Source organism: Erpetoichthys calabaricus, chromosome 18 (assembly GCF_900747795.2).
Source record: "Erpetoichthys calabaricus chromosome 18, fErpCal1.3, whole genome shotgun sequence".
Classification (NCBI taxonomy): domain Eukaryota; kingdom Metazoa; phylum Chordata; class Cladistia; order Polypteriformes; family Polypteridae; genus Erpetoichthys; species Erpetoichthys calabaricus.
Window position 1 is genome coordinate 16,200,622 of NC_041411.2, and position 24,327 is coordinate 16,224,948.

Consider the following 24,327-nt stretch of genomic DNA (forward strand, 5'->3'; position numbering starts at 1 on the left):
CCAGTTACACCAATGTAAATGCTTCCTACACTAAAACTAAACCTTGTTAGACTGACACTTTTTGTTGAACTGTTGGACTAACCATAATTTTAAACTTCTGTTGCTCTACTTTTAGATTTGTTCTGTATTGCTATTTGTCAATGTTACACTACCTAATCACTCAGTTGCATTGTAAGAGTATTGATTTTATAATTCACTTTGACTAAAAGTGTCTGCAGAATAGAACAGATAATTGGTTCATGTGATAGGTTAATAAACGACTCTAAACTAAAATGAGTCTGGATGTTTATACAGGTATATATGTGAATACTGTGTCATTCTTTTGACTAGAATCACATTCAGACTCTATTTCTGATGCCAGGTTAAACTCCTGCTCCATATATGCGTTTAATTCATAAAGTGTACTCAGAAAAGGGATGAATAGGGGGGGGAAACATATTCTTCAAATGTACCAAGAAAAGAGTGCAGGTATCTTAATTATATATTCTATATTACGACTCTTATTATATTCAAGTTTATCTGTCTAACACTGTTGTAGTGGGTCTCAGAATGAGTGCTTGGAAGTTGTTTTGGTCTTTTGTCACTGTTAATCAATGTCTCAGAACAGTTTTTTAAATTGCTGATTTAACTTGATAACATAAAAATCCAATGATGGCATACAGTTAGATTGAAAACCAGAAGACACTGTGAACCACTCAGGATTGTATCAGTATTGTTTAATGTTTATTACATTTCCTCAATGATAAAAATATTGAACATAAGGAATTATGGACGTAAAGATATTATATACACATATATAGAGAGGGATATTAAGAATAAATCAACTGGAGCAACAGTTTTATTAAATGAGAGAAATTCGAAACTGTGAACACTTAACCAGACTTTTAAGAAAAAAAGCGCGATTTTCGTCCAAGTAGTTTGAGTCTTCTAGCAGCCCGTAGCGTAACCAGGAAGTTTTGTGGGTCACCAAGACAAACAGGAAACAGTTTAACGAACGGCTTCTTAACCGAAATTTGAATTACGAATTAGGACAAACACCTGAAACAAGACAGTGAAGTCTCCAGGTTTCAACCAAAGCAGATGCCATATTACTAGTAAAATTAAGAACGAAGACTTGTAAGTACCTGCATTTATTCCGGAGCGTATGGCATATAACACGGTCAGGTTCGAACGCATCTGTTTCACGCAACGTACACTTATACCGATCGGTCAGTATACAGGGACGCCAGTCACTTTAAAATTATATGCAGTTTAAATAAAACAGTTCAACGAGCGTCTGTCATCAAATAAGGAGTTAAATGTTCGGTTTTTAAAGACTGCTGGCTCACGTTTAATCGGCTGATGCTGATTATCCAGGCGTTTTAATTACCTGAGTATCATGTGGCACCAGACTGCTTGAGTTACGGAATTTATTCAATCAGTAAAAGCGTGTGGGTGTAAATAACGTAAATGAAAGGCAAGAAGTAGGACACCTCACTTGGATGGAGATAATGACACTAGCGATTTCAACTTGGTAACACACAGTTCTTGTTGGCGCTATACTATGAGGCAAACTCTTTGTTAAGCAAATGAGTCTGCAAAGTATCGTCTTCTAATAAAAAGCATTTGAAGAAGCAGTTAGAAAACTAATGGAATGGGTGGGGGGAGAAGAGAGGGAATAAGGATGAAATCACTATCTTCGCATCAACAAAAGACTTTTAAGTTCGGCTTTTAGGCAAGGGCTTTGTAGCCATCTTGTACAAAGTCACTAGAGACTTGTATGCCGTCAAAGCTGTAGTATTTGTGTAGATTCTATCTGTCTGTCTAATTGTGTCTGTCTGTTATTGAGTAGTTACTCTTCATATAGAAGCCTGCAACTTTAAAAAAGATGAAGTCATTCATAATATCATTCAGTAATATTATCAGCAATATACAGTAGGTTGTGACCGTATTGTAATATCTTTGGCACAACTTGAAGCATCCTTACACGTTTCTGAGTAGGTTGACTTGTGCAAGCTTTACTGCTGCAGGACAAACAGATTGAAGCAATAAAGTAATTCATTTATTTATTCATTCCGTTGGTAGCATTTCCATGCAATAATAACATGTCCTTCCATGCTTTGAGTGCCATCTTTACTTGGTAGTATTTTTAAATAGTTCTAAGATAATAACTTTCTTTATCGCTTTCAAAAGGATAAAGGGAAATGGCTCTACCAACTCTGACATCTCACTGGTCCAATCGCATTCATACTCTGGAGGGAAGGATTGCCCGGCAGCGTGATCAGGAAGCACGGTTTAGGCAGCAGTGGGAACAGCATTACAGATATTTTAAAGATCATGATGTGCGCAGCAGTAAGCAGGCACAGTGGAGCTCCAGACAGTCCTATCAAAAGAGGTGAGGTAAATTATCTGCAGATGTGCCTACCAACATTTGTGCACATGCATGAGTTTATATCTTTATATGTATGACACACCTGCACAGTTCATCTCAGTGCTGTCACCTAATAATGCTGTATTGAGAGACACTCGGAGAGAACACACCCAAGCATTACTGTTGGTCCTTGTATCATATTTGTAAGTGTTGTATTTGTGTTTGTGGACAATGTGTTAAATGAACTGTTCCTTTGGATAAGCTTTTCTGCTCCTTTTTCATGGCACAGTGCTGTTTCATTCATGGTTAAGTGAAAAAAAAAAAGTTTAGCTACCTGTGTGTGTTATATTTGTTGTACATTTTTACATTGAATTTGGTCAGATCTTTTTATTGGTTGTTTTGATGTTTATGAGGCAATCCTAGAAAAATTACGTCAGACTTTAATACTCTTTGTTTGCTGTGCAAAGTGATTATGTATGCATTTTCAGGCATGCCCCTGTAGTGAATCCAGTTCTGTTCAAGGAGTAACTAGGGTCACTTGTTTGAGTATTTTGGTAAAAAACATGCCTGAATTAGACTGGTCTTCCATATGAATCAATCTTTCCCATGAATGTGAACTTAGCAAGTACAAGGGAATACATAAAGTGTCCTAATTAAGTGTCCCTAGCTTTAAGTTTTTTTTTTGTTTTTTTTTCTCTCAGTATGTCTGCATTCCATCGTGATCGAATTAGAGAGGAAAAGAAAAGGAGCCTGGAAGAGCGCAGGGCCCGTCTCCGTGCTCTCCTGAAGGAAGAGTGTGACATCTTGGAAGCTGAACTCCGAGACATTTTACCTACTAGTGCCAGTCTAGCCAGGGAGATGGAATCTAAGACAGAGAGGCTGAAATCTGCCAGAGAGGAGCGCAGAAAAATGGTAATTGTGTGTCTCTTGACTGCCATAAAGTTGTATTTGCTGCCTGATTTGTTTAATTTTCTGCAAAGAGTGTCCTCCATTTTGTAAGAGCTTAGAGAATCAGTGGTTACAGTAAAGGGGTGCAATTTTTCCTATATTGTTGCAACTACATAAGTTTAAAAAAAAAAAAAAAAATCCTTTTTGTGTGATTCTTAAGTCTAGCTGTTTAGTATGTCTGGACTCCAATTACATAATAAAATACTAGAAAGTGTTCTGGTGTTCATTATGAATGGTGCTATCTACATTTTGTTAAGATTTTACTATTGGAATGATGTAGTGTAAATCATAACTTTAAGCAAATAGATATGCTTTCCTGTTAACAGGTTGCTCAAGAACTGCTCCAGGATCACTGGAGAAAGAATAATCCAGAGCTGCGGCAGGTAAGGTTAAGGGAGTTACTTGTTTATAAACCTCCAGTTGTTTAGGACACAAATACTAAAACAGAAAGTGAATGGGATAAGCTCTGGCCTTGCATGACCCTGTGTTTTAAGTGGGTTTGAGATTATTATGTTAGGCATAATGTGAATGCCTACATATTGTGTGTGTGTTTGTTTTTCTAACTGTCTTTTACAATTTATTGCTCCCTCCAGGTGGAATCAGAACTTCATAAAAATCATGTAGTAGGCAAGTGGGTCACCCAAATTGAGGACAGACGGCAGGTAAGGTGCTCATTCTGCAGGTTGTGGTTGAGCCAGGCTTTTTATTTGTTATTTATTTCTTTCTTTATTTATGGCTGCTGCCTCATGTAACCCTACAAACAAGAACAATTAGAATTTGATACTCTAGAAACCTGCATACTGATTTTTGTCCTTGAGTGCAGCCTACTTTTCCAAATTATTAAACAGTATAAATGCATGAACACACCTGCTGTATAACGGGGTACTTAACCTTTTTCCATTGTGAACCACTTTTAACATGTTTGCTTGCATAACAAACTATCACTTGAGTAGAGTGAGTGAACCACAATATGTGAATTTTGAAAGGAAAATGGGCATGTTGGCTTCATGGTCTGGCACATTTTTTTGCTTGAGATCCAGAGGATTAAAGTTACTGCAAGAGAAAGTCAAGTTGGAGCTGTATTACAAATAAAACAATATTTTTGTGTTGTGTAAATGCTGCCAAAATCACTGTACAGTGTATAATTTTAGGATGGGCAATAATTATATTGGATTAGCTGCATGTACTGTTACACAGATGAAATAGTCCATGTCATAGTATTACTTTATAGATATCTTAAGTTTCTAATTGGTTATATAGCACCACACTATGCAAATATAAATGACCCATTGGCTTAGGTATCCACATACTTCGTTTTACATGTAAGTTAGTGTGATGAGCAAAATATTATTGTTGTATGTTTATAAAAGGCAATAAAATACTGCATATAACTTTTTCTTTTCTTTACTGTTTATATAAATGCTATTTTAGGAAATCTTGTTGGCTCCTCATCTTAATCTAAAATGTGATGAACGGTACACAAAAATAGATTAGAAATTGTGCTTTTTCACATCTTTACTGAAAACATACTGTAAATTCAACACTTATTTTTAGGGAAAAATAATAATTAGTAGCACTGTTACAATGTCATCAAATAAATGTTTAATGTATATTTCTAATCACGTGTGCTGACTTGTCATAAACATTGGGGGGGGGAGTAAGAAAAAAAATTAAACTCATTCAGCGGCATACACTAATACAGTATATATATCGCAACCCTACATGTTAAAAAAAAAAAAAAAAAAGACACTGAAAGACTATCTTCACATTGCTCCCTTGCTTGCTGGGCTTACTTGCGGCCGATCTATTGCGTGATCCGCGCGGTACTTTGCATACTTAAAAGTCCGAACAGCACCTGTCAATTTTTTAATAGCAAAGCTGTCATACAATTGTTTCATCACACGAGAAGTAAGAGGTGAGCCCTGATCAGTTTAAAATTTCTCTAGGGATGCCAATACGAGTAAAAATCTCGCACAAAGCTTTGGCTACAGTAGAGGAATTGGCTTTTTTCAAAGAAGCCATTTCCGGATATTGCGTTGCATAGTCAACTAACACAAGCATATATTGATACCCATTTTTAGTCTTGGGTAGAGGGCCTACTATATCTAATCCCACCCGTTGGAAAGGGACTTCCAAAATGGGCATAGGAGAAAGGGGAGCCTGAGGAGGTTTATAAGCAGAGACGATTTGACAATCAGGACAAGAAGTACAGAATCGCTCCACATCTTTCTCCATATTCAGCCAATAAAATCGTTTTGATAAACTTTCTCTAGTCTTATCAGTCTAGGGGGGGTGGGGGAGGTCTCACCCTCGGTTTCGCTGGAAAGATCGGGTTCAATATCTAGTCTGGGCTTGAGATCTTCCCCAACAGCCAGTTCGTCCTCTGTCTCCATTACCCCCCCCCCCCCCCCCCCCCATTCCACCCCTCAAGCCGCTTTTTCTCCAAGCGGCTTGAGAACCCTCCAAATGTCTGGCTATGATAGTCAACGATTCAACATCATGATGAAGGAATTCATCTCGGAGAACTGCAGGTATCCCTGCCAGCAGTATATTCATGACAACCTTTTCCAGAACACGCTCCATCTCGTTTCCCTCAAACCAACAGTGAACTTTATGAATCAAATCTTGAATTTGCACACAAATTGGTCCGTCCATGTTCAGTTTCCAATCATGAAGCGCAAAACCTTTAGACAAAAAGCTCGTAGTTTTTCGTAAAACAACCTGTCGCCTTAAGAAATCATAATGGCCAAGTTTATCGCGAGGCACATTCCGTAATGCAATTAAGGCATCCCCAGACAAAAAAGGGGTGACGATGACAGCCCAGTTTAGTTTGTCCCATCCTAGCAACGTCGCCACATGTTCAGAAGCCAAAAGAAACATCTCTGGGTCATTGGAAGGCCCCATCTTTGTCAGCACATCTTTGGAATTAGCAGGTAGAGTAGGAACCGGATCATCCTCTGGGTCGGGAGGAAGCAGGACATTTTGAGTGATCAGAAACAACTCCTTGGCGTTCATCTTGAAAGCTTAAGACAGACTGGTTTGACAGCTAACCCCAAGAAATGTAAATTGGGTATGTCTGAGACTCATTATCTGGGGTACTCAATGGGCGGGGGTTTACTCCAACCTCAATTCAGAAAAGTGGAAGAGATGCTTGCTTATCCACTTCCAGAAACGCAGAAACAAGTATGTGCCTTTCTGGGACTTGCAGGTTATTACAGAAGATTCATCCCTGATTTTGCAAATAGGGCTGCTCCTCTTTCAGATCTTACTAGAGGCAGGAAAAACTGCCCAGTTGTATGGACAGACGTTTGTGAATGTGCCTTTTGTGATTTGAAAACTGCTTTGTCGTCTTATCCAGTTCTGCAGAATCCCGACTTCTCCAAGGATTTTGTTCTACAGATGGATGCAGCTGCATTTGGTGTAGGCGCTGTCCTGTCCCAGGTTTTTGATGGGGAAGAGCACCCTATCACATTTTTGAGTAAGAAATTGCTTCCTAGGGAGCATAATTATTCAACTATTGAAAAAGAATGCTTGACAATAAAATGGGCTGTGGAAGCACTTCGTTATTATTTATGGGGTCGAAATTTCACATTAGTGACAGCGCACCCTCCACTTCAGTGGTTATTCCATCAGAAGGAAACCAACTCTCAACTCATGAGATGGTTTTTGGGTTTGCAACCTTACAGTTTTACAGTGAGGCATCGACCCGGCTCTGAACATATTAATGCTGATGTCTTGTCACGCTTGTTTGAGCCTGGTTTGGAATGTCACTTGATTAACGAAAATGTGAATAAAGCTGAGAGAAGGGGTGTGAGCCTGGGGGGCTGATCGCACCCCTTCAGGTTAAAAAATGTTGAGACTACCTTCACATTGCTCCCTTGCTTGCTGGGCTTACTTGTGGCCGATCTACCGCGTGATCCGTGTGGTACTTCGCCTACTTAAAAGTCTGAACAGCACCTGTCGATTTTTTGATTGTTTGCTTTTCCCTCTCTCTCTGACCTTCCCTGCTCCTGTCACGCACTCCTTTTGAAGAGGAAGATATGTTTGCATTCTTTTAATTGTGAGACAGAACTGTCATCTCTGTCTTGTCAAGGAACACGTTTAAACTTTTGAAAAGGAGACTTGCAGTGTTTTGAATAAGGTTCCTGTCTCTACAACCTCCTGTGCTTCTGTTCAAGTCTGTGACCCAAGTGTAACGATATATATACTAGGGGGCTTCGCCTCATGCTTGCTTCACTTGCCAACCTCCGTGTTTGGTTTTCTGGATACACATTTTTAAGATTTTTTTTTTTTCTTTGAATTGTTGCTATTTCATTAGTTTCACTTTTATATCAGAACTTCTGTAAAAACAGTATTTGTAATCTTGCAAGTCCCAATATGCTGAATCTTTTTAATGAGGTCAGGATAGGTTTCTCTGTTTGGAATTTCAGCACAGACAAAACGATCTATATCATCAGCAGTTAATGATAAATTTTTTTTTTTTTTTTTTTTTTTTTTTAACAAAGTAACCAATAAAAGCATGTGCGGTAAATTCTCAAGATTCTTTGTCACATGCATAGTTATACAGGACAACACGCAGTGAAATGCATCCTGATCCGCTTATCAAGAACTGTGCAAAGTTAGAAGAATATCAGTTAGATTAACAAAAAGTCATAGATTGAAAGGTAACAGTATAGTAGAACATAATAAATAAGTAAAATTATGTGAATAAAGTAGAATTAAATGTTAAGGTGCAATAGTGTAGTAATTATTGTGCAAAACCAAAGTTAAATGAGGCAGTTTGTTTGCGCTACTGCAATCTTTACTTTTTTTTTTTTTTATATATTTTCTAATTTTCCTACTTTCATATCCTTTGACTTTCTCCACATGTGTATAGCGCCAACGTTTGTTTTTTTTTTTTTTTTTTTTTTTTTTTTTTGTTTTTGTTTTGAGCCTTTCTAATTTCACTGGTTTCATAGTCTCTAACCTGCTCTGCATGTGTTCAGTGCCAAGGTTTGTAAACGTCTTTATGAAGTTCTACTTTCTTTTACTCATTGTCTTTTAATTCTGAGCCGGACTGGATGTGCTTTTTTTTCCAATTCCACTTGTTCCGGACTGATAATTACTTTCCTTATTTTCTGAATTTGCACCTCGATTATTCTTTTTTTGCTCTTTTTTCTCTCCAACGCATTTGAGTCTCTTTTCTCCGCGCTGCTTTCTTCTTAGATGTCGACATTTCATTTATAACATACTGTCCTTAAATGCTTTATATGCACTGATAGCCCTGGATCTGTGTGTGCTGAAATCCTTCACAAGACTGAATGTTTTGCTGCCTATTTTCCTGTTTGATGGTTTGTAAGTAGGGCGTGTCTTGCAAGAATCTCGTGTTTTACGTCACCGCGAGACGGTCCTGGGTCAATCTCTTTGCACAATGTCTCATGTTTATGGTCCCCGCGAGACGCACCGTGGCAAGTCTCTATTGTCTCACAGGTCTTTAAAATGTCTTCCGAGAAGATCATGTATCGTAGCTTGCTTTTGCTTTCCAGGACAGGATTTCTTTTTATAATATAATAATTTTCCTTGTGCTTTTAGATTTACCTATAAAGAGTTGCATTGCATTGTCGACATGCTGTTATACTTCAGGTCATCAAGAAACACTCGGATATTCTTTTGTAGAAATTTCTGGTATTGGAGGTATTCATTGTTACTGAAATGACTGGAAGTTCTTTAGTTCTCAATGATGGAAAGCATTCCTAAATTTATGTTCTAATTTCCAATAAAGTAAACTAAAAGTTCCACATCTGGCCCTTTCTTCAAGTTCAAGCACTTTATTGTCATTGTGTAACACAACGAAATTACTTTTTGTGACAGCCCCAAGGTGCATTTGAAGAAAACTCAAATAATTCTAAATATGTCATATACAGTGTTAAGTGATCAAGTAACCAGAGCAAATTATTATTACTCAAAGTACAGCAGCATAAATTGTTATTGCATCTGTTAATGAATAGTACATTACATATTCTATACAGTATTACATTAGTATATTGCACATTACCAATATAGCTTATTGCACATGTTCAATCAAAAATTATCTCAGACTCAGGAGATTCAGAGTTTAGAAAGTTTATGGCAGATGGGGGAAAAGCTATTTTTTAGTCTGCTTGTGTGTACATTGATTAACCTAAAGCGTTTTCCTGACGGGAGGAGCTCAAACATAGAATTTCCAGGATGAGTTTTGTCCTTGAGAATGTTTTTGTTCCTTCTCACACAGCGAGTCTTATACAAGAGTTCGAGTGATGGCAAGTCAGTCCCAGTAATGGGCTCTGCTGTTTTTACGACCCGCTGCAGGACTTCTTTAGCAGCCTTGGTGCAGCTGTTGTACCAGGTCATCATGCAGTTAGTTAAGATGCTCTCTATAGTGCATCTATAGAAATTAACCAGCAGCTTCTGGGGGAGGTCAGCTCTCCTTAGCTTCCTGAGATAATAGAGGCGTTGTTGTACTTTGCCTATTATAGCCAAGTTTTTGTAAGCCCAGGACAGGTCTGAGATAGTGACTCGTAGAAACTTTAAAGCTGGAAACTCTCTCCACAGCATCTGCATTGATTGTTATCAGACTGTGATTGGTCTTTTTAATAGTCCTAAAATCCAGAATAACTTCTTTGGTCTTTTTGGTATTTAAGACCAGGTTGTTGGTGTTGCACCATGATGTCAGATTCTGAACCTCTTCCCTATATGCAGCTTATATGCAAATTTAACAATAATGTTTGATTGGTGGATGGGTTCATAGTCATGGGTGAAGAGTGCATGGAGAAAGGGACTTAGTACACATGCTTGCGGCACACCAGTGCTCGGGGTAAGAGTTGAGGATGTGTGTTTGCCAATCCTGACGGACTGGGGGCGGTTGGTGAGAAAATCCAGTAACCAATTGCATATGGATGGAGCAAGTCCTAGTGCATAGAGTTTTTGGATCAGCTGGTTAGGTATGATGGTATTAAATGCAGAGCTATAGTCAACGAAGAGCATCCTAACATAGATGTTGGGCTTTTCCAGGTGCAAGAGGGAAGCATGTAGAGCCTCAAAGATGGCGTCCTCAGTTGATCTGTTTGACCGATAGGCAAACTGGTGTTGGTCTAGATCAGCTGGGATGGAGGCTTTGATGTGGGCGATTACCAGTCGTTCAAAGCACTTTGCGATGACAGGGGTGAGAGCAACTGGTTGATAGTCATTAAGACAGGTTATCTTCGGTTTTTTGGGAACAGGTTCAATGGTTGTGGATTTCAGGCACAAGGGGACAACACCTGAGGAGAGAGAAAGGTTGAATATGTGTGTAAATACCTCCGCTAATTGGTCAGTGCAGGCCTGGAGCACATGTCCTTGCACATTATCAGGACCTGCTGCCTTTCTTGTATTGATGTTTTTGAGTGCCCGCCACACATCATGTATGTGTACAACCTAAGCAGGGCCGTTCTTAGGACGTTGGGGGCCCTAGGCATAATTAGACTGTGGGGGCCCTAATGCGTGTAGTATTAGCTACAGTTCAGCCAGATTTGACCTGTTTCCACTGGGCACCACATGGAGGTATGTAGCGAAGCCCAGCGTGTGGAAATTGTGCAGTGCAGTGCAGTGGTGCATATTTTTATAAATTTTAGAGCATTTTATTTATTTTTTGTCACAATTAAAAAGTGTGTTTTTATTATACCGTTTTTCCATTTTTTTTCTACCTAATTAAAACTTGGGCTAAAGAACATTCCAGAATAAATCTCAACAAACGAAATCAACTTTTCGTGCTTTAACACTTGCAAAATCTTTAATGCCGAGTAATCAAGCGATTGGACAACGTCTCGCTCAATGGACATTAATGCTAAAGCATTCAATCGTTCTTGTAATATGGTTGTCCTGAGGTCATTTTTGATTATCTTTAGCTTAGAAAAGCTGCATTCCCCAGCAGCGACAGTAACTGGTATGGACAAGGCAATATGTAGCGCTATTGTGATGTTTGGAACAGAATCTTGCAAGCTGTTCTGGTATATAAACTGCAATGTTTCAAGAGCAGAAGCATTAGGAAGCACCAGATTGTCTCGTGATTTTCACTTTCAGCAACTGCTGGCTGAACATCATCTGGCTGCTCATTTTCTTGTGGAATGTGATGTGAATGTTGCTTGTTGCTTACAGCTGGTCGGTTTTGAAAGGAATCAGTAGGAGAATGCACCTTTTCAGCCACGACAATTTTCAGCATAGCTCCTTTTTGTGTCTCAATAAAGGCTACATCGTCTGCCTTTTTCTTTCGTTTAGCAGCACCGGATGGATAACTGCATTTCATATTAATATGGTACGTGCGAAACTGCTAACGTGAATAAGACGCAGTTACGAGCGGAGTACAGTAAGGCCAATGCCAAGGCGACAAAGGGAAGAAAGCATTATATGCGACAGAAAAACGCGGGAAGAAGACCGTGCCCACGCTCACGATGCAACCGTGGTCTGGAACGGAATGGTCTCCTCTGACGAGAGCACTCTATTTATTGACTTTTGTGGGGGCGTGTCATAACAGGGCTCCGCCTGCGCAGGGCCCTGGTCATCGCGAACGCCCCAAGCCCCAGTTCCCTGTTGCAGCGTCACTGCCCCGGGAAAGAACAGTAAGCTTAGCATTAAACTTCGTAGTATAGATACGTAGCTTGCATCAATCTTAAAAAACCCTCAAATGATGGGGCCCCTTTTGTCTCGCGACTGCCCTGCTCATCCATGCCTAAGAACGGCCCTGACCAAAGGCTGTGAGTCTCCGGTCAGCTCGAAGCTGACTGGAGGCTGTTTATTGTACTTGTCAAACTGTGCAAAGATACTGTTAAGTTCCTCTGCAAGGTTGGCATTGTTATTGGCCAGTGTGTATTGTACGTCATTTTTTCTCTCTGTAATCCGTGATTAATCGGATGCCTTGCCACATCCGCTGTGAGTCTGAGTTACTGTCAAAGTCCTCCTCAATCCGTTGTTTGTACATTAGTTTAGCAGACTTGATGCCCTTCTTGAGGTTAGCTCTGGCAACTCTATAGGCTGAGATGTCTCCTAATTTTAAAGGCTTTGTCCCTTTCCCTGAGCAGCTGTTTGACTTCACTATTCATCCATGGTTTCTCATCTGGGTAGACCTTAATCCTTTTGTTGACAGTGACATTATCTGTGCTGTCATATTCATTACTGTGTGGACAAAGTATATGTCTCTAAATCTGTCTGATGAAAAAGTTAAATTCCAGTCTGTTTGTTCAAAGCTGTCCTGGAGTTGGCAAATGGCAGCTTCAGGCCAAACTTTAACAGTCTTGCTAATTGGATTTGTACTGTTGATAAGGGCTTTGTGCGCTGGAACAAGAAACAAAGAGAGATGATCAGATTTGGGGGGGGGGGGAGGGTTGGGGGGGGGCGTGGAATGACCTTATAGGCGTCTTTTATGTTTGTATAGACAGGCTCTAAGGTGTTTTTCCCCTCTGGTTTTACAACGTACATGCTGATAAAATCTGGGGAATACATCCTTAAGATTCTCTTGATTAAAATCCCTAGCAATGATAAAAACTGCATCAGGGTGTGAGTTCTGTTGTTTACTGATAATGTCAAACAAATTTTCAAGCACTGACTTAACATTAGCCTGAGGAGGTATGTATACTGCCATAACAATGATGACGGTATGTTCTCTCGGTAGGTAAAACGGTCGGCATCTTAGCATCAGATATTCCACATCCGGACAACAAAACTTGTTGATTATAGTTATATTAGTGTACCAAGCATTATTAGTATAAACACACAGTGCTCCACTTGTTTTCTTACTGGAATCGAGGGTTCGATCGGCTCGATGGAGTGTGCAACCTGCAAGTGCAACTGCTGTGTCCGGTATGGTGGGATCCAGCCATGTCTCCGAAAAAATCAAAAGACAACAGTCTCTTGTAGTTTTATGTGTGGAAATATCCAGTCGGAGCTTGTCCATTTTATTTACGAGTGATCTAGTATTCGCAAGAAGAACGCTAGGAAGAGGGATTTTATGCGGAGCAGCCTTTAGCCTAGTTAGTAATCCTGCTCGCTTGCCTCTTTTTTGCTTCCTCTCCCTGCGCTGTCTGCGTTGTCGTCTTCCAAGTGTAGGAGTCAACATAAGTCCCGGTGATCTGAGAATCTCCTGTGCTATTGCTTCTGTGTTATAATAATTATCTTTGCTATTAGAGCCGATCTGTAGAAGCTTTTGACGACTCTAGTGGATGCTCGCTTCCGTGTGTAAAACGATGAAAGTCAATATCAAGAACATTAATAGCAGAAAAGAGCACCTATTCGGGGAGCACAAATCCGCAGCATCTGCGCGCGCCACCATTGCACCACCTTCTTTCTAGATAACATTATTTTCCTAGCCTTCTACATCAGCCAGGTGGCCTTGATAGAGTGAGAAAGGTGACAATGTTTGGTTTAGAGTGCAGTGGCTCCATCTGTACACAGTACTTATTTAGCATTTGTCATGTGGTGGAGTCATGAACACTAAACAGTAGAAGAGAGGCCTGCACATCTTCAGCTGTTCCTCTGGACTTGATCACAACCTCTTAATGTACTATATTACATGCTCTTGAACTGAATTTTGCTGTCAAACCCTGCTAGGAAAGGTAGCAAGTGAAGGTCAAATTAATACAGGAGCATGCAGCAGCATGGCTAATTCAAAATTATTCACTATCTTTTTCCCACTGTATTCTTCACTCTGGTATGAAGCTGACTACTAATGAACAGTGTCTAACATCAGCATATTGTACGTACACCACGGTTATTGTTAATTATTATAACTCTTTATTTTATTGGATGGATTTGATTGACGCTCTTAAAAAAAATGAGCTACTTAAATGTACCAGTATAAAGGTTCAGGATGGTTTGCACTTGTGCAACATTGTTTGTGTACATTTACCTGTGACTTGCCTGTTGCCGAAATACAAGCTTAGATAGTAAGAACATTCAGTTAACAAGTTCCAGAATGGCAGTTTCTCATCTGTCCAGAGGTCAAGTGTCTACAGTAGCTCACAACCTGCTAAGGTATCAGCACATCTACTTGGATAGAGTAACCCAGCCACTCGAATTACCCACAGCTTTGGAGCTAAAAGACCATTTAATTCTTTTTTTAATCACCTGCTAGTGTGTGGAATTTTGCCCATTATTAATGATTTGACTGATTTCTTTGTAATACAGCATACAGGTGACCTGGGTGGCATTCTAGTGGAAAGTGTGTAATTCTAACTATATTACACTTGCCTAAAAGAATGACCTCTGCTTCCAGTTTGCTAGCAATTACTTTTTAATTTAACAAATGGATGTGTAATGTTTTGGCACAGTTCTGGGCCCCAAAAATAGACAGTTCTGAAAGTCACTAGGAATGATTTTTCTTTGTCCTTCAACAGCAAGATGAGCTGGAGCAAGAGGAGCAGAAAAGATTTGAGAATGAGTATGAAAGAACTAGGAGGGAAGCTATGGAGCGGATGAAGCAAGAGGAGGAGTGGAGAAAGGAGAAAGAGAAACAGAGAGCAGAGGTTCTGGTGCAGCAGATGGAGGAGCTCCAACTGAGAGAAGTGGAGGTAAGTGGCTTACTGACTAGTTTGCTGGACAGTTGATTCAAGGTAAAAAAAAAAAAATAGTAGGCTGGTGATGTTTAGAAACGGCTTGAAAATTCCTTCAGTATTAAACGCATGCATTCTGTTTTCAATCGGACTCTTTCCATGCATTTATGCCATGGTATTTGACTTTCTTTTTGAAAAAAATGAGACACAGAACTAACAGGAGTGCTACTTCCATAAATTTACTATATATTCCATACCAGAACAAGCCAATATCGGTGCCTTGGTTCTTAATGTAAATATAACAAAGATTTGTTCGTAGTAAAGCATTTTGGGATGCCTTTTTCACCTTGCATCTGGTGTCTATAATTGCATACTTCTTATGTTGTGGATTGAACAAGGGATTTGCCACACTTGGCTGACATTTTGAATTTTTACATTTGAAATGCACTTGGATCAATATAAGAGTAGGGATTTTTTCAAGGAAATTAGGAATTATTCATCTGCAAAAAAAAAATAAATCTATTGTCCAAGCATACTTGGACAGCATGAAAATATCCTGCTGTTAAACACCCCTCTAATACTTGAGAGGTGGGCTTGCTATAAATGCATCTGTTAGTCAGTTACTGCTGCTGTATGTAATGCAAAGTCTTTATTAATGTCTGTTTATGAAGTCCTAGTGACTAATAAGCAGTGTGGTATGGTGGTTAAGGCTCTGCACACTAGTAAAACTAATTGTATCTCAATGTTGCAAGTTACTTTAGGTAAACCCACCTGCCATACAGTAAATAAGTAATACATGCATGATGGGTGACCTTATTGAAAAGTTGACATTGGTAAGTATTTTTAGGATCAATGGCACCTTTTTATTAAGACCTTTTTACACAGTAACTGACAACTATGTGTGCAAGACATACGTAATATTATAAAGTTGCTACTTGTGCAACTTAATAAATTCTTGTTATCCAGCAGTAAATATTTGATGTACCTTTTTAGCCCCAATTCTAGATCATTACCAACACTCCTTTATTTTTGTACAGTGTTCCTCTGACACAGCAATCATTTCCATGTTGTGGAGGAGCTCACACCAGTTACTTCTTTGTGCTTGTCTGTACTTCAAGGTTTCATCTAAAATTACCTGCAACACACCCAATAAGGCGTTTCTTTTAGCATCACTGGTATGCCTTACAAGAGGCTGTGCAGCTTTTCTTATCCACTGGCTAAAACAGAGGTGATATGCTCAGGAGTTTAATGTGAGGTCTCAATGGTGCAGAAGACATTTTTGGATTAATTTTATTTCAGGCAGAACAGCTTAAAAAGGAGGAGGCAAATCTGGCTGCCCAGCAAAGGGAGATTGAAGTCCTGGAGGAAGAGAGGAGACAGCTAGAAGAGCAAAGGAAAAAATCTGAGCTTGGGTATGAAGAAAGGAGTGTGTGTGTGTCTTCCTTTCTGTTTGTCTGTCCATCCATTTGTCCACCTTTGGAGCCATGGAAACAGTCACGGCAGGGATGAAGACCGATAGAACAGTTAAACAGAGAACCAGCATGAAGTCTATCCTTGTGAAAAAGAGAACTATTCAAAAGTGACAGTGTAACTTTAGAATACTTTCTTCTTTTTAGACGATTTCTCACTCGTCAGTACCGAGCACAACTTAAGCGAAGGGCTCAGCAGGTGCAAGAAGAGCTGGTAAGTACTGAAGGACTATTTCTAAGTTCATGTTTACTTTAATAGTTTGGGATACAGTGCTAGCCATTGTTCAGTTACCAGACCGTCCTCATCCATACCCCGCAAGAAGAGTTGTGCCCATGATCGGCTATACATCTCAATAAAACTTCTGATTATGGCATTACCAAAAACATTTTTAAAGCAGTAGTGACACAGTATTGCTGTACAGCTTCAGATACCTTGATTCAAGTCCTGGCTTTTGTCACTTTGCGTGTTTTCCTCCATGTTTGCACTTGTTTTCTCACATATTCCAAAGCTGGGTGAACCAGCTGTGTTTGGGCACTTAATGGGCTAGTGTACACTGATCAGCTAAAACATTGAAACCACTCCCTGATAAAGTGAATAACATTGATTACCTTGTTACAATGGAACCTGTCGAGGAGTGGGATATATTAGACAGCAAGCAGACAAGCAGTTCTTGAAGGTGATCTGTTGGAAGCAGGAAGAATGCCCAAGGGTAAGGATGAGCAACTTTGACAAGGAACTGAGAAGGCTAGATGCCCTGGGTCAGAGCATATCCAAAATGACAGGTCTTTGGTGTGTTCCCAGTAAGCAGTGGTTAGTACCTACCAAATCTGGTCAAAGGATGGAAAACAGGTAACCAGCAACAAGGTCATGGGCATGGGCACCCAAGGCTCATTGATGTGCATGGGGAGCAAACTCTAGCCCATCTGGTCTGATCCCACAGAAGAGTTACTTTAGTACAAATGGCTGAAAAACCCGAATGTTACCCATTAGAGAAAGGTGTCAGAACACACCGTGCATCACAGCTCATTGCGTAGCCGCAGACCTATTGGAGTGCCCGTGTTTACCCCTGTCCACCACCCAAAATGCCTACAATGTGCATGTGAGCATCAAAACTGGACCATGAAGTAATGGAAAAAGGTCAGGCTTGGTCTGATGAATTGTGTTTTCTTACGGATCACATGGGAGGCCGGGTGTGTGCATGTCATTTACTTGGAGAAGAGATGCAAGCAGGATGTAGTATGGGAAGAAGGCAAGCTGGTGGAGGAGTGTAATGCTCTGGGCAGTGTTATGCTGGGAAACCATAGGTCCTGGCATTTCTTAATATGAATGTTACTTTGACACATACCATCTACCTAAAGATTGTTGCAGACCGCGTACACCCTCTTTTAGCAGGATAATGAAGAACATGACAAAGAGTTCAGGGTGTTGACTTGGCCTCCAAATTCCCCAGCTCTCAATCCAGTTGAGCTTGTGTGGGATGTGCTAGAAAAACAAGTCTGATCCATGGAGACTTTACCTTGCTACTGATAGGACTATAGAATACCACAGGACACCTTCAAAGGTCTGGTGGAGTCCTTTTCTTGGCGGGTCAGAGCTCTACTGGTGGCATGAGAGGAAGCTACACAGTATGGGACAGGTGGTTTAATGTTGTAATTGATTAGTGTATTTGCAGGCTCGTTCTCTTGTTGCGGAGGAGGACTCCATTACAGGGCTGTGGAGAGCTGGTGAAAAAGAGTGGGTTTAGAAAATGGATAGTCAAACTATGAAGCACTTCGTCCCCTCATACTTCCTATTATGATATATTAAGTAATTCTAGTGATGTAGAGTTGCATGTTTATTTATTTAGGATAGTCAATCTAGAGGAAAGTTCCTCTGTTTGTGTCCCACCCATGAGAGAGCAGAGGTTGCAGTACTGATGTGAAATGTTTCTTCTTCAGGAGGCAGATCATTCTATACTACAGGCACTTCTACGCAGAGAACAAGAAGAAGTAAAGCTGCATGCAGCACAGCGAGAGCGGGCCATAGCTGACACTGCTTGGATGAAGCAAGTGATTGAAGAGCAGTTGGCACTGGAGAGAGAACGGGAGGCCGAGTTTGACATGCTGTACAGGTCAGCATTGAGCTAGCACTTCTCTGGGTTCTATGTATTTGTGTATGAGGCAGGCCAGTGTCTTGTTAACAGTTGACTATGTTATAGGGAGGAGGCCCAGAGAATGTGGGAAAAGCGGGAGGCTGAATGGGAGAAAGAAAGAAGAGCGAGAGCACGTCTCATGCAAGAGGTGAGGGACCAAATATAGAAAAAGTGATTTCTGGCACCAGAATTCTGCTAACTTAATTTTGCAGGTCTCCATTCTTTGTCATGTACTGCACAGATGTGCAAAAAAAAAAAAGAAAAAAGTCCATTATGCCAACTGTCGTCTTCCTCTCAGGTGATGGCAGGTAGGCATGAGCAACTGGAGGAGCGCATGAAGAAGAATCGGCAAGCTCAGGAGGAGTCTGTACTGCGACGTGAAGAGCTTATCAGACAACTCGAACTAGAAAGGCGGATGACAGCAAGAGAGAGAGAGAAGGAAGATGAGGTGAAGACTGCACGCAGACTGGAGCTGTCAGAGCAGGTATGTCAAAGTAAGGGGGTAAAAAGGGGTCGGACCTGGGCTGGTAAAGGTCTGTATGCTTCAGGCATGCATTTTGGGCAATAAATGCTAGCTGATAGGCCTCAGAATGTCAAGCAAGGTACCAATGCTGTAACATAAGGAGGCAGCTGCGAAGGAAATGAGAGGATCTACGACCAGGGCAAAGTGGGTCACTAGTCTTTAGATGGAGTCACAGGCAGTACAATGTGCGTGAAACACCATTCGAGGTAGGTGGAGATCATCGGAAATATTGGAGAGAATAACCAAGAGGTGGAACAAACCCCTCCAAATAGTCAGGTGACAAGTGCAGAAGAGGGGTATGGGAAGGAACGGAGGAACCTACTGAAGGGTTTAACGAGCAGTTAGGATGTGGGTCCATTAAACCCTTAGTTGTGCCTTTGGTTGGTGGAGGGGATTGTGACCATGAGTGAACTTCCTTCTTAGCCACAACTCTTGTGAATACAGTCTGGGAGTGCTTGGGGGGAATGCATGACTATGTGGAACCTGCTCCCTTGGCCATGGGCCTCCAGTGTCGGGAGGAGAGTTGAGCAAGGTTTAAAACTGGCTGGGAGATGCGTTGGAAGTAACAAGGAGAACTGCCCCGTACGAGCCTGTGGCACAGTGTATTGGGTCAAATATCCCATCCACTTGCGTTCATGTTGTTGTTTTTATAGGCTGAGTGGCAACTTGGTGTTTTTTTGTTTGATTATTTCTTGCTGCATTTAGCACTTCAACATGTTAAAGTCCATGTTTTGGGGTATTTTGTTCTTTATTTATTTCGCCTTTAGGAATTATACAAATATTAGGAATTTGTTAGTTTTCGCATACCCCTTGGGGTCAGAGCGCAGGATCAGTCATTGTACAGCGCCCCTGGAGCAATTACAGGTTAAGGGTCTTGCTCAAGGGGCCCAGCAGAGTAGGATCTCTTTTTTGGCAGTGACGGGGATTCAAACCGGCAACCTTTTGGATACCAGCGCAGATCCTTAGCCTCGGAGCCACCACTCCGCCCTATATCTGCTGTGTTATGAGGGCCGTATCCAATACAATTTTCAGCTGATGTTTATGAAGACACCAAGGGCGCTAACTGTTGTCCTGTATGTGGATACACAGGACTTGCCACAATTCAGAAACATGTTCATTTTCAAGTTCTAAACACTAGTAAATATTTTTAGGAGGATGTACATATAAAATGGCTTTTTTTCGAAAAGAGGAAGAAGCTGCACGTGAACTGAATTTCAGTCTTTTTTTTTTTTTTTTCCCCCCCTCCAAACATCGAAATGGTTTCCTTTCTGTGGCACAGATTTCCGAGCGAAACCGAAGGTACTACAAGGCCCTTAGTCAGAGAGCAGAGGATGAGGAAGCAGAAAGAGAGGCAGAGAGGCACCACGAGGAAGAGGTGCGACGTGAGGCAGAAAGAATGACTCGGCGAGGCTACCAGGAGAAGGTAATCTGTCCAGCAGCAGGAGCTGCTGTTTTATGTAGGCTTTATATGGAGGAAGCAGGGACCCCTGTACTATTTACAATCCTGTGTTTCTTGAGACACATGGCAAAAAAAAATAAAATGACTGTTGCACTTTCAATTGGGATTTTTTTAAATGAACCATTTGTTCTGATCCAATAATGATGGGCTGTTTGTTACAAATATTTGGTATTTATTTTTTCTCTTTACATTTTCATTCTTTCAGATTTACAGTCGTCCCAAAACAGCATGGATATGACGAAAAAAACAAACAAACAAAATTTGAACCACTGGGAAGCATTTGTACAGAAAATTAACATTTTCTCAGAAAGAGGCACCAGAAGGTTGACCAAGCGTAATGATTGGTAACATTTTAATTAAGAGTTTCATCCTAAAAACTGAACAGTCAGTTTTATTAATCTGATCATGAACAACAAACCTATCGAAAAATAATGGTACACTGCTGCATGACCACTCTGCCATTAACGCATGGGGAGTTGTGTAAAAACACAAGCCTGCTCCCAAACACAAAATCACTTGAGGTTTAAATCCGGGGATCTTTTCAAGAAGTACTTTTGTCTAAATGCGTGGTTTTGTCTGTATTGTTTGGTTGACCCGTGTGTGGTTTGGTGGGGATTGTATGACTGCAATATGCTATGTGAGATTTTCTTACAAAGTTGATAATCTAAAAAAAAATCCTAATTATGAACAAATTCTTAAATTTTAAAGACTGCTTGAAGCATTGTTGGTTTTAACTAATGTAAAAGATTCACTGTTAGTCAGTTTGTTTATTTCATATATGTAAAACAGAATTAGAAATGACAGCAAAGAGGAGAGTCTTTCCATGTCTGTTTTAACTTAAAGATGAGAAAACCAGTCAGTAGGTTGTGAGGACATGGTGCCATTTTTAAGATAAAGCATGAATATTTGTAAGTGCAGAAATTCTGTTGGCTGACAGTTAAAATAGGAAATGATTCACGTTAAAGTGGTTAACCTCTGATGTGTTAAGTGAAGAGACCAGGAAACATCTAGTGAAGTGCCTGAACTGCAGCCCACAAAAGGCTCCACAATGTGGAAGATGCAGAAAGTACTCTCTAGCCTTTTTGAACTTATTTATTGCATATTTAGCAGGCAAGAAAAAATACAAATAAAAACAAGATCATTTTACAGTAATACACTTTATACAATAAAGGTCAAAACAAAAAGCATGTATGTCACAGTTTATAAATACAAATGTTTATATTTATATATATATATATATATATATATATTAATAAAATAAAAAGGCAGTTTGCTTCAAAATGCTGGCACTGGTTGTAAGAACAACTAGCAGACTTTGCATTGTATGCAGATGCATATTTGAGTGATATTCAAGTACAACATAAAGACATAAGGCTCTGCACCCAACAAGACATTTTCTTTCCTGAGATGGCGCTTTTAGAATATCAGCTAATCATGATTGATGTTTTCTTGCACTGAATTAGACTACGGCACCAACACAAGACCATTGCATTGTTCATGTAAATACTGTATACTTGTCTTGCTGTGAAGTTTTTTTTTTGTAGCTTTAAATTAAAGTCACAAGCTTGAAAAAGTTAATACTCATGTGGAGACTTGACTGACTGCCATGGGTAGAGGGGAAGTGTAAGTTATAACGTCACAGAAAACGAGCAAAATTCAAGTCGCTGCCTCTTTGTGCAAATTAAATCTAAATCTGTGGTGTCATGGCTGATGATGGCCACTGAGGTATGTAGGTCTAATGGGGCAGGATTATGGCTTTTTCTTTTCCAGTCCGTGCAAACCAGTTGGATAACTAGACTTTGAAGTTGGGCTACCAGCATAGTGCAGAAGCACCTGGCTAAAAGGAAATAGAAAATGCATGCTGGTGTTTAATGAATAATTGTGTATGTATTTGAAATTGGGGAGGAGAACCAATTTAAAACCTTGCAGTAAAATATCCCATCTGAATTGCCCACTTAGATGGACCCTTTCTCATTTTCAAAGGGGGGGAAAATGTTCCTCTCCTTAAGTAGCTGTCTTAGAAAATCTGACTTTGAGAGTTAGAGAGAGCTTTAATAATACTACCCACGGTCATTTCTTCATCCAGGAGGAGAAATACTCTTGCCAAGTAGTCCTTAAGGAAGAACAGACTTATTCGTGAAAACATAAGCTGCCGCCACTATAATTTGGTTGGGAAGAACTTTGAGAACGCATGCAATAAGCAAAAAAATTAATACTGAAAGTATGAAGAAGGAAGAATTGTTTTCTTAAACAGAAAAATAAAAAGTGGGCACAAGTATTGGCAACTTGCCCCTCAGTTGCTGTTCTCTTTGGTGGTGATGGTCACCAGCTGTTTGGCCGCTTTGGCAATGTCATAGGCGCACTGGATAACCTGCTGAGTGACAAGCTGCATGTCCGACACCGGGCCACTTTCCACAGGCAGGGTCTTCTTGCATTCAGACTGCAGCCGGAAGGCACTCAATGTTAGAAGCTTGAGGGAGGTGCGCACCATTTCTGAGCGTGGCTTCTGTCAAAGAATGGAGGGAGTGAAGAAAAATAATTGTTACAACCATTTATAATCAGCCAAAGTGTTGAGTGAATACTTAATTCATACAGTTCATTTTAAAGACAGCAAAAAAAAAAAAATAAATCTTGTAGCACTTGCATAGCGACAAACCAATGCTGTGCTCGTGTGTTATGGGAGTGTTAGAGTTACCCGTTAGGCCTCATGTCTTCCAATATTCTGCTCTTGTGCATTTCTAGAAATGTGAGGTCTCTTGATATTCTGTTCAAGCAAGTAAACATTTGCTCCAGCAACTTCCCCCAATATGAAGGAAAAGTATCCTCCAAATGTAATGTGAACTCAAGATTATTATTCATTTTTTTTTAATATTATGTAATGAAATGTGGTTAGGATCATATCACAGTGCAGCAAAGTTGGGTAACACATTTTAACCTGTGAATTCTCTCAATTATAGCTACCACCTTAGAATGGTCCATGTGAAGCTTCATTGTGGGAGACTAACATTTTCCACCAGTGACGGCGCACTGCACAATAACGTGCAGTGAATACACTTGACTTACAGTTTTCCTCCTCTTTCTTTCTCTGTACGTTTATCATTTGTCTGCTCAGAGGTTGATGCACTTGCTCTTTCCGGAACAGCTCTTCTACTTTTCTCCAGCCTAGTGGCCCGCTTCTTCTTTTCTTTCGTCAGCATCTTTTTATGTTACAACTGGTTAAGTCAGTGTTTGTGTTGCGATTCCTTGGTACATTTTCTTTAATTTTACATTTAACCTGGCACTTTGTCTTAAATCATTCTTGAGGCAGATTGAAGACTTAAGAGGTAGGGGAAGTGATGGCAAAGGTTGTAGGGATGAGAACGGCGCCCATACGCATGTACCACACGGCCACTCTGCCGGCTGCTGTCGAGAGTTGATTCTACACTAAAATAAAAAGAGGAATCGCCTTGGAGGTCAATCATCACCTGTAAGTGGACAGTAGACGTCACGTAGTATATGTGAACCAAATTTCAGCTTGCAAGCTACAGGTGATTTAAAATCCTGGACAGCCACGGTTGCGTATTATATATAAAGACAACCTAAAAAATTTTTGTAAAAGTGAAATCATTTGAAAATATTTAATACAGACAACAGAGAAATATTATTATTTAATACAGGCAGTCAGAAATCGCCTAAATGGCTCTAACAACACTAATGTGCGAGGATGCTTGATGTGAAGACTGGAGGAAGCCGATGGAGGTTTTATACTAAAAGAAGCCGTGGCTTTACAATTAATGGAAAGGAGATATACTTGAAAATGTTAAAGAATTTGGTAAAACACACAAAGACCCCCTAAACATAAAATGAAAGGACAGGTCATCGATTATTAAAAAGGGTCAACCGCATAGAGTCATGGAGCTAATGGGCTGT

At 40.2% G+C, this 24,327-nt stretch overlaps 2 protein-coding genes across 8 annotated transcripts in view; one reads left to right on the plus strand and one right to left on the minus strand.

Moving 5' to 3' along the window:
* Positions 1-963: 963 nt before the first annotated feature.
* tchp (trichoplein, keratin filament binding) lies at positions 964-21,667 on the plus strand. 2 transcript variants are annotated; one of them, XM_028825082.2, is made up of 13 exons: positions 964-1,116; positions 2,173-2,374; positions 3,052-3,262; positions 3,625-3,681; positions 3,892-3,960; positions 14,680-14,853; positions 16,135-16,247; positions 16,452-16,518; positions 18,243-18,415; positions 18,503-18,584; positions 18,735-18,920; positions 20,239-20,382; positions 20,624-21,667. In XM_028825082.2, exons 2-13 carry the CDS (start codon positions 2,184-2,186, stop codon positions 20,654-20,656), a joined length of 1,500 nt encoding a protein of 499 aa, XP_028680915.2. In that variant the 5' UTR covers positions 964-1,116; positions 2,173-2,183; the 3' UTR covers positions 20,657-21,667. The 2 variants fall into 2 exon arrangements, with proteins under 2 accessions (XP_028680915.2, XP_028680917.2); XM_028825084.2 differs by lacking the exon at positions 964-1,116 and adding an exon at positions 1,491-1,513.
* git2a (G protein-coupled receptor kinase interacting ArfGAP 2a) overlaps positions 21,497-24,327 on the minus strand; it is a 63,892-nt gene continuing 61,061 nt past the window's right edge. For all 6 annotated transcript variants that reach the window (XM_051921387.1, XM_051921386.1, XM_051921388.1 and 3 more), the window contains one exon: positions 21,497-22,924. In XM_051921387.1, coding sequence (XP_051777347.1) covers positions 22,712-22,924 — 213 coding nt within the window. In that variant the 3' untranslated portion in view covers positions 21,497-22,711. The remainder of the gene's footprint in view (positions 22,925-24,327) is intronic.

Coding starts and splice junctions, on each gene's coding strand:
- tchp (XM_028825082.2), top strand. CDS start 2,184: ATGGCTCTACCAACTCTGACATCTCACTGGTCCAATCGCATTCATACT. Junction 3,263..3,624: donor GAGAGGAGCGCAGAAAAATG/GTAATTGTGTGT, acceptor TCCTGTTAACAG/GTTGCTCAAGAACTGCTCCA. Junction 16,248..16,451: donor AGGAAAAAATCTGAGCTTGG/GTATGAAGAAAG, acceptor TCTTCTTTTTAG/ACGATTTCTCACTCGTCAGT.